Below are 9833 nucleotides of genomic sequence, written 5' to 3' on the forward strand. Positions count from 1 at the left end.
CTAAATAGTGCAGCGCTAGATGGTGGTCCCGCTAATGTGATCTTCTAATCTAGCTGCTAGATTAGCCTCCCACAAAAATTAGAAAATTACCCTAACTGACGTAGATGACCAATCTAACAACTAAATATCAAGCCCATACGACTTAGCCTAAATAATTTTCAATCCCGCAAAGGTTATAAATTACAGAATATGTCAGCATTTACCAGTTTACCGTGGTTATAAATCAAAAAGTTAACTTTTGAAAGGTTATTCAAACAGGACTTTGGAATGAGTTCTAAAACGAGTGTATACAAGGTGTAATTATAATTACTAATTTTCACCGTAAGATTCAAGAGCCGCTGTACTCAAATTCTCTCCTCCATTCTTTTTTCAAGGGCACTTCCGAAATGGGTTCTCTGCATCTCTGCTGGTGAGGTTCCGCTTTTCATTTCAATCAAAATCACTGGTATGTTATTCCCCTGATTCATTCTCTTCTTACTGTTTGGTTTGGAAATCAGTGCTTCAGTCAAAACCCCTAGATTTATGTTCGATTTCAATTCTTGATGTGTTAGGGTTTTACTTATTTTGATTCCATCCTCAAACTGTGGCTTGTGAGATCCATGAAAATTTGATGTACTCTATCTGTTTGTTCAATATCCTGAACCAGTGTATGAGCACATTTTTGTAAATTTATATCTTTTCTATTTTTGATAGTGTAGCTGCTTGCTTGCGATGTGTTCGATGAAATTGCTAACAGTCATGTCGTTTACACTGATTACATATGTTGCAACACCATTTTTATAATGTGGATTGAATGCTTAATGAGATGTACAATAAAAGCAAAAATGCCTTATGCAGATTTGGGACTGCTATAAGGGCATGTTAAGACAGCCGAGTTGTATGTTTATGTGTTGCCATTAACCACGTAGTATAACCATATTATTTACTATTTTGTGGATATGTATAAGCAATCAAATTTCTTAGCTAATGAGAGCTCTTAGGGTCAGTGGCGGAACCAGGTTTTCAAAATAAGGGGGGCTAAATTTTTTTTTTTCCCCACACAGGAACCAACGTGAGAGGAAAACACCACTTCTCTTAGAAAGCACTAATGAAATAAGACCATAGTCCAAACAACAATGTCCAAATATGTGCTCAATATACTCCACCTCCCACTAATAGATTATACATTCATTTGTTAGGATCATTAATCCCTCGAGCTTACAGCATTGTAAGATCGGCAAAGATGTCTAAATGCGTCCTATAACAAGAAAGAGATTTTGGTGAACATGTGTACACCTATGCAAACTGTTGATGCAGAGTCTTCCAACTGACATGAACAACATGACTTAACGTTAAATTGGTTAATATTAGTTAAAAAAAAATCCTTTCATCGTGACTTCCTCACTGTTCATGGTAGATCGAACTGCGGGGATCAGTTGCCATCCAATGGTATCACTAGTAACCATTTACTCTTTCTCCATCGTTCTATTTACTCCCATTTATGATCGGTTTGTTGTTTATTTCAAACCCAATGGCATTACATATCTTTAGAGGATGGGTGTTGGCTTGGTTTTTCCTATGATGTCCATGATGGTAGCAGCAGTAGTTGAGAGGGAAAGATTTCATGCTTCTTTTGTTTCTGAACTAGCAAATGCAGTCATCGTAGAATTTCCATGATACTAGTAAACTTGAATTTACAGCTGGTTGCATTTGACCGCACATACTCCAGTATACAAAAAGTAAATCTGTTTTTGTATGAATTTTGAGCGCACAACGCCATGTACAGAATACATGAAAAAATCATGACGAGCTTACTTTCGGATAACTCATGAACTGTATCTTACATTATCTTGGTTCTGTTTAGATTGTACAATGATTCCTTAAAATTTCAGCCTAGTAGAGCTTCCCAACTTTTCTTAGCTCTGACTTTGCTAACAAGAAGCTACATCGGTGGACTAAACTACTGAGTTTTAGGGGACGAAGGGTGGACTAAAATGCCGCGCTTGGTGGACTAAATAGATAATTTTGATTTTGAATAAGGGTGGGTGCTACAGCCAGGTTTAGTCAGCCTGTGCTTCCGCCCCTGCTTAGGGTGGTCTATGTCATTTAAGAATTATATAAGGTGGTTTGAATGCTTAATGTGGTGGACACCATGAATATACCTTTATCTGATGACTATCCAGTTTGAAGTACGACGGATAAAATTGTTACGATAGGTTAGGTTTTGTTGGATGTTTACAGGTTGGATGTTTACAGGTTACATTGTTTCTGTAAAGGGTTCATCCAATATCTGTGACAATCTCTTTTTTATAATTATGTGCGGAAAAGTAAGAAATTATCACATTGTTGTTTTGGTCACACGTAATGATGGTTGACTATGAATTTTGCATAAATTCGTAGATCTATGTGATGGTAGGTTTCATGAATTCTTGATTACTAGATGTGTGTACACTTCCCTTTATGTTCTTAACTTCAGTTTTAAGACATTCATGGTTTATCATAATTTGGTAACGAGTATGATGTTACGGGTACATACATTTTTATTTAGGTAAGAAATGTTTTGGTATCACTACTCATGAGACCAGCATTTTGGGATTTTGCATTTGAAATGAATTTGCATATGTTCTATCTAGATGAGAAATCAATGGATATATTATGGATCGGCATTCAAATTTCAGTCCTTACACTTCACTTTTATTTATATAATTTTATCAATTTAGGTATTATTTCTATGACTTACGAGATTTGTTTAATTGACAGTTCAAAAAAGTGCTCAGGCACGTAGAGCGTGTACATTCGGCTAGTTTCGAAGTGTTTAAGCAGAGCTAAAAATGAGTACAGTAAGAGGAAGTTTGGGAAGATTAGCGATTGGTAGTAGTAGCAATTGCAATTATCTTTACTCCGCATTCTCAACTTTTTCTGGAGGCGGCAGAGGCAGAGGAGGAGGAGGATTTGGAGGACCAAATCCTCAATTGGGTGGTGCTGGAAAATCAGAACCGCTTGATGGTGATGATAATGGTGGTGGTGAATTCAATAACGTTCCTTCTGGGTTGGGTCATGGTAGAGGTAAACCTATTATCCCTGCGGCAAACTCACAAGTCCCCCCTACATTTTCATCATGGATGCCTGGAGTAAATCCACCTTCAGTTGGTCGTGGAAAACCTATCCAACAACAAGCACCGCCACAAGAACAACTACAATCAGCACAACCACTACCTAGATTCTCGCAGCAGCAGCAACAACAAGCACCGCAACAAGAACCACTACAATCAGCAAAACCACTACCTAGATTATCGCAGCAGCAGCAACAACAAGCGCCACCTAAGTCTTCTTTGTCACAAGATGAATCTCGATCATTTCCACCAATAAAACCAATTAGTTTCACCCGACAAGATTCATCAGAGTTGAACCAGAATGCCTTACCTGGTGCCGGGAGAGGAAAAACCATTAAGATGTCAGGGAATGAAGAGAGACCACAAGAACAAAACCGACATATCCGACCTCCTCGTCAACCAGCTGGAGATTCTAGAGAAGGAAAATTTGAGTCACAACAAAGGCCTAATCGTGCAAGCACTCCGAAGCTGAGCCATGAAGATGCAACTAAGAGAGCAGTTGAAATTCTATCTCGAGGCGGTGGAGGTGGTCCAGCTGGAAGTGAAGGTGGAAGAGGTTTTAGAGGAGGAAGGGGAGGACGAGGACGAGGAAGAGGGGGACGAGGAGGAAGAGGACGAGGAGGATTTGGTGACGAGGAGGAGGAGGATATTGATTCTGCCCTTGTTCTTGGTGACAATGCTGATGGCGAAAAATTGGCTTCAAAACTTGGGCCAGATAAGATGAACCAATTGGCTGAAGGATTCGAAGAAATTTGTACCAGAGTGTTACCATCTCAGATGGACGAGGCTTACATGGATGCACTTCACAGAAATAATCTTGTAAGTATACGCTTGTTTCATCCAGTAGACGTGGATATGGATCTATGGTATATTTTCTCAAAGTATATGTTTTGTATTCGTTTGGTTTGATCTTTCTTGTAGATTGAGTTTGAACCAGAGTATTTGATGGGGGACTTTAGTTCAAACCCAGATATTGATGAGAAGCCTCCTGTTCCTATCCGTGAAAAATTGGAGAAAGTGAAGCCTTTCCTGATGGCTTATGAGGGTATACAGAGTCAAGAAGAGTGGGAGGTACGTTCGCATTCTCATGCTTATGGTTATACTGACTATAACTTGCTACTTCAAATGCATTCCCTCCTGAATGTATACTAAAACTACACCAGTTACCTAAGTGTTTAATTGATCTTCTGTTATTCCACTTTTCGTCTGATTGGTTTGGCCAAGTAAATGAAACCCTGGAAATCATCTGCACTTTAGCGTTATATCATTTCTGCTATCTTATATTTTATATCCTAAATTGTTTCTTTACTAGAAAATTGTCGAAGAAACCATGGAGAAAGTACCACAGATGGAAAAGCTTATTGATATGTACAGCGGGTCTGACGTAGTTACTGCAAAAGAACAAAAACAAGAGCTGGAAAGAATTGCCGCCATTCTCCCTGAAAAAGCGCCTTCATCTGTGAAACGGTTCGCAGGCAATGCTGCTCTTACACTTCAGGTTTGTTACACCCTCTTTACAACTTTCAGAGTATACATATATGTAGGCATATAGCCTTAGACGTCATCAGCCAGTGTGTGTGTGTGCATTGTGTGTCATGGTGGGGGGAGTTTGGAGTTGGTGGTGGTCATATTAACCTCTCAACCTCTTCGAATTTATTCCGAGTGTGAGATTAATTGCATTATTTGTTGATTGCACTGAGATAGTTGTCTACAGAATTAAACGCTATTCCTTTTTTAAATTTGTTCTGCAGAACAACCCAGGTTGGGGATTTGAGAAGAAACGTCAGTTCATGAATATGCTAGGGCGGGAGGTATCCAAGAGTTACAAGTAAGGCATGATCAGACTGCGTATAAAGATTGAAGGAAATATTTTCTTGACCTTCATACAAGTCAGTCACCAGATATATCGAGGATTCAAGGAAAAAGCTTCTATGTGCAATCCACTCAAGCCGAAACTAGCGCTACAAGCGAAAATCTGCATACATTTTTGGTTTTTTCAAAGTTTAGATGGTAATAAAGCATGAGATATTATTCATTGAGAAACTGTTATATCTTTAGTTCCTCACTTGTTAAACACGGGCGTGTAATTTTAACTCACAGATAAAAGCTCTTCTCAGCTTAGGCTCCGTTTACAACTTCGTCCCTGTTAAAATCCCAGGGTTTCCTATCAAATGAGAAAGCACATTTTTCAGCAGTTGCAACTTTGGGGTGTATACCTATAATGATTCAGAACAGGGTTCACATACTTTTGCCTTTTGGTCCTTAACATTTTTACCTCGTCTTTGAGATGCAACAATGGATGTCATGCCTTGTGTGTTTGGGACTGTTTACCCAAGTGGCATAAACAGATATGGAAATAACTGAACATTTCCCACAAATTCCAATCTCGGGGATGTAGCTCAGATGGTAGAGCGCTCGCTTAGCATGCGAGAGGTATGGGGATCGATGCCCCACTTCTCCAACTATTTTTTTTTAAATCTGTGCTGCTCATACACGTGGAATGATGGGTAACATATGGTCGGGGAATAACCCTATCTAGTGAGTACACAACTCATAAGATTAACTGCACGAGAAATGATGAAAAACCAAGGAGTTAGGTTTAGAAGTGTTTAACAAGTATTATTACTTCGGGACCAGCAAAAGGGCATCATATGTTGTTTGCTAAAATCACCAAATATTCATTTATAGGTAACACTATTCAATCCTTGTGGTTATATAATTAGGTGTGCCTCACGACAATGTTAACTTATAATATTTCTGAATGAAGAAGAATACTCAGCCAACACTTCCAATAAGATTTCATTTCGGTAAAACAGGTTACTGAGCGTGAATTAAAAGATACGGCGCAATTGGACCACGTAGTTGCAGTTCCATTTTCAAATGAATGCATGGCGGCCAAAGCCATACAAGCATTAAAGATGTCGCGAGACGAGGGTTACGGTAGGGACGTAATGTTGCGGAGTTTGTGTATCATCGTATGAGTGGCTATGTGCTGACGAATTGGGGTGCAAGATGGATGATGAAGAATGATGCAAATCTTATAATAAGGTTGTGAAGCTATAACAATGACTATGTACCTAGGAACTGATTAGTAGGACCAAAAGACAATTAGGACCAAGAACTTTAGTGTTTACAAAAAGTAATTAAAACGTTAAAGGTTTTTCACTAGACCATATTATGATTACAAGACTTTCAGACGAAATTCCGGGGACCATAAGCCCAAACCCCGGACTATATTATGAGTGATTTCCGGCAATATTACGATCATGAAAACTATCAGTAAAGTATATACCGTAACGAGTATCGAATTTAAGTCACTAATATAACATTACCACTGTACTACAGTGACAAGGGCGAATAGTGGTGGAAATTTATGGATGGTCTTAGTGCGTTTATTTTCTCTCAACTCTTACTTTTTGGTGCATCTTTTTACTTCCAAAGAAGATTGGACGAGAAAGTAAATGATGAGATGCGATTTGATTCTCTGAATCTTTTTTAACAGGGGATATTGACAGTACTGTTTTTACTTTTAGTTTTTTGATGTATGGAGGTTAATAATTGATGGTTAATAGCTTGGGTTGTGCATGCGCGCATGCAATTCCCGAGGGGGGGAGTGATAGAGAAGTAGTAGGAGGAAATGATGAAATGCCAGCAAATACAAAATTATCAGTGTAATGTAGTTGATGAAACACCATCATCTCATTTTTGCCATATTATTACTATTCATTCTCTATTGTGATCATTTTATTCAACAAACAAATTAGGAAAGTGGAGATTTGGTTTCTAAGCAAAAACGAGAAACTTTTATACTTATTTGGTTATTCAGATCTGTAATGTGTTTGGATACAATTTGAGAAACTATTTTGCAACTTGTTTATGTGAGTATTTAGATATCATCTGACAAATTATAATTCGACTTAATTAGTTTGAACATATAATTCGAGAACAAATAAATATCAATTTAAAATCAATCTAAAACATCATCAATAACAAGGAAAACCGTAGGAAACTAGTTGAGATCCTGTCGACAAGTTGGGCTCCAACACAAACTTAAAATGATTCTAGTAATTTTAAATGTATACAATAATTCTTATTAAAAAAATATACATATAGGAGCATTTGATTCCAAACAAAATTGCCATTGCAGAAATTAAGTAATTTACCATTTTATAAAAAATCATTTTTTTGAAAAATCAAATAAATTAGGCATACAAAAATCAAATAAATTAAGCATTTTTTGAGCTTTTTTTTCCTTTTTGATACAAGTAATGCTTAAGTAGTTCAAGTACAATAGAAAATCATCCCAAAAAAAGAAAAAGAAACGCAAAGGTAAAAAAAATGAGAGAGATGAAACAAGGGCAAATGCCATTGCCACCTAAAAAGAAACAACAGAAAAAAAAATCCAGTCATTTTCATTTTGCAATTTTTTTTCCGTCCCTGCTCTCTCCACAATCTATTTCTTGTAAAATTTTATATTGTGAGAAGCATGCATGTTTAAATGTTTGAACTTTGCATGCCAAAGCAAAGGCGAATACAAACCCCACTATAGACTACGCGTGACTTAATTTTGCCATTTCCCTCCTCCCTCACATCTCACATTCGTTTGTCCTAATGAATGAATGCGAATGCCATCGCCAGCAGCATAACAAGAATAAAATCTCATAATGCCTCTTTTCTTCTTGGTTCCCTCACACGCATGCCCTTATCATTCCCTTTTTCTCTTCTATCTCTCTCGATGTTTCCCTGCTTCCCTCCCTCTATAAATTTCATACAGTAGTTCACATTCCATTTTCACTCTCAACTCAACTCACTCACTAACTTACTCACACAACAATCCATCTTACACCAATATGGCTGTGTCTGGTTTTGAAGGTTTTGAAAAACGTCTAGAGCTTAAATTCTCCGGTCATGACGATCCAAAAATGATCGGTACAGGGCTTCGAAGAATCGATTTCGACTCAATCCAACAAGTACTTGATGCAGTGCAATGTACCGTTGTATCAGCAGTTGGTAACCGCCATTTCGACGCGTATGTTTTATCCGAGTCGAGTTTATTCGTGTATCCAACAAAGATCATCATCAAAACATGCGGGACTACACAGCTTCTGAAATCAGTTCCTATAATGTTAGCTCATGCAAGTGATATCGGTCTTAACATATGCAGTTGCAGATATACTAGAGGAAGCTTCATTTTCCCTAAAGCACAACCTTTTCCTCATACAAGCTTTAGAGATGAAGTTGAGCACTTGGATCAAAGTCTGCCGAATGAGCTCTGTTACAGAAAAGCTTCTGTTATGCCTTCGAAGAAGCAGAAGAAATCGTCGCATTCTTGGCATGTTTACTCTGCTAGTGATCATACTGATCATGATATCGAAGACATGAATTTTGATCATGAAGATGGTATTTTCACTATTGAAGTTTGCATGACTGAACTTGATCAGATCCTTTCGCGTAAATTTTTTCGATCTTTTGGTGACAGTACTCCTGGAGAAGTTGCCGGGAAAGAAATGACAAAACTTACCGGTATAAACAAGATCAACCCTAATGCTCTTATATGTGATTTTGCATTCGATCCGTGTGGATATTCCATGAATGGGTTGGACAGTTCTTGTTATTCCACGATTCATGTCACGCCGGAAGATGGATTCAGTTATGGTAGTTTCGAATGTGTAGGTTTCGTTGATGATTATAAGAGCATTAGAGAAACTTTAAAGAGAGTTGTACAAGTTTTCAGACCGGGAGTTATGTCTGTATCCACAACTAGTTCATCGTCGAGTCAATGCATGTCGAGGTGTGTTACTAATGCTGTCGAGACACTTGGAATGAAACGTCGGAGTTGTACGGTCGACGAGTTCCCAGCTGCTGGAGTCGTTGTATTTCAGACATTTACGTCCGTTGGCCGGAAAAGATTGGTGTAACTAGAGATATTGCATGAGTTGATTATAGAGAAAGGGTACTTCAGATTTTTAGTGGTGTTGCATGAACATGCGTAGTTTGAAATGATGATCGGTAGCCTGTATTCAATTAGAAGGAGTTTTATTTTTGCTTTTAGAAGTATTTACTTTTGTTGTTTTAAGATGTTAAGTACATTATTTTTCTCATTGTTCATGTATGTAGCCCATGAAAAGAATTTTTAGAACCTTTTTAAGCAGTGTGAATGTGAGTTACCAAGGTTAGTGCAAATCAGTGGGTCTAGACAGACCAAGCTTCGTGCTGATAAATGCAGAGCTGCAGAGCCAAACAAAGCGGGCTCTGAAACTCTCAACTTTGTTTACTTTGGCCTGTGATGTGGCCAACGCCGCCAAATTGATAAGTTTTCTATATCCGCCAATTTGTTCGCATTAAGTAGAGTCACTTTGCTTTGGGTTTTGGAAAATGCTGATAAAATATTCAAAGATGAGTGTTTAGCAAATTCGGGGATGTAGCTCAGATGGTAGAGCGCTCGCTTAGCATGCGAGAGGTATGGGGATCGATGCCCCACTTCTCCATCTATTTTTTTGTTGTTGTTTTTTTCTTCGAGAGTACCTCTTTTATGCATTGAAATCGTTTAGCTTTTAAGTTTCAGTTGCCGTTTTTGTAGTTGGGGGCATCTTCCCGTTCAATGTCATCGTCGCCCTCACGGTCAGAAGGCTTACCTGAGAATCCATTTTTGCAGCTACATCTTGTTCATGCTGCCTTTTCATAACTTCATCAACGCTTCATAGTACTCAACCTGTATGTCTGATTCATCCTCCTTTTCGC

At 38.2% G+C, this 9833-nt stretch overlaps 2 protein-coding genes and 2 non-coding genes across 4 annotated transcripts; all 4 read left to right on the plus strand.

Moving 5' to 3' along the window:
- Window positions 1–309: 309 nt before the first annotated feature.
- Window positions 310–5293, plus strand: LOC113355433 (la-related protein 1-like). The gene is made up of 5 exons (XM_026598287.1): window positions 310–445; window positions 2740–3911; window positions 4014–4163; window positions 4405–4590; window positions 4844–5293. Exons 2-5 carry the CDS (start codon window positions 2811–2813, stop codon window positions 4922–4924), a joined length of 1518 nt encoding a protein of 505 aa, XP_026454072.1. The 5' UTR covers window positions 310–445; window positions 2740–2810; the 3' UTR covers window positions 4925–5293.
- A 187-nt stretch (window positions 5294–5480) lies between these two features.
- TRNAA-AGC lies at window positions 5481–5553 on the plus strand. Its single transcript has one exon. It is a non-coding gene; the product is annotated as a tRNA-Ala (tRNA).
- Window positions 5554–7829: 2276 nt separating this feature from the next.
- LOC113360988 (S-adenosylmethionine decarboxylase proenzyme 4-like) lies at window positions 7830–9170 on the plus strand. The gene has a single exon (XM_026604388.1). It carries the CDS (start codon window positions 7943–7945, stop codon window positions 9008–9010), a length of 1068 nt encoding a protein of 355 aa, XP_026460173.1. The 5' UTR covers window positions 7830–7942; the 3' UTR covers window positions 9011–9170.
- A 337-nt stretch (window positions 9171–9507) lies between these two features.
- On the plus strand, window positions 9508–9580 carry TRNAA-AGC. The gene has a single exon. It is a non-coding gene; the product is annotated as a tRNA-Ala (tRNA).
- The last annotated feature ends 253 nt before the right edge of the window (window positions 9581–9833 follow it).

Source organism: Papaver somniferum, chromosome 3 (genome assembly GCF_003573695.1).
Source record: "Papaver somniferum cultivar HN1 chromosome 3, ASM357369v1, whole genome shotgun sequence".
Taxonomy (NCBI): domain Eukaryota; kingdom Viridiplantae; phylum Streptophyta; class Magnoliopsida; order Ranunculales; family Papaveraceae; genus Papaver; species Papaver somniferum.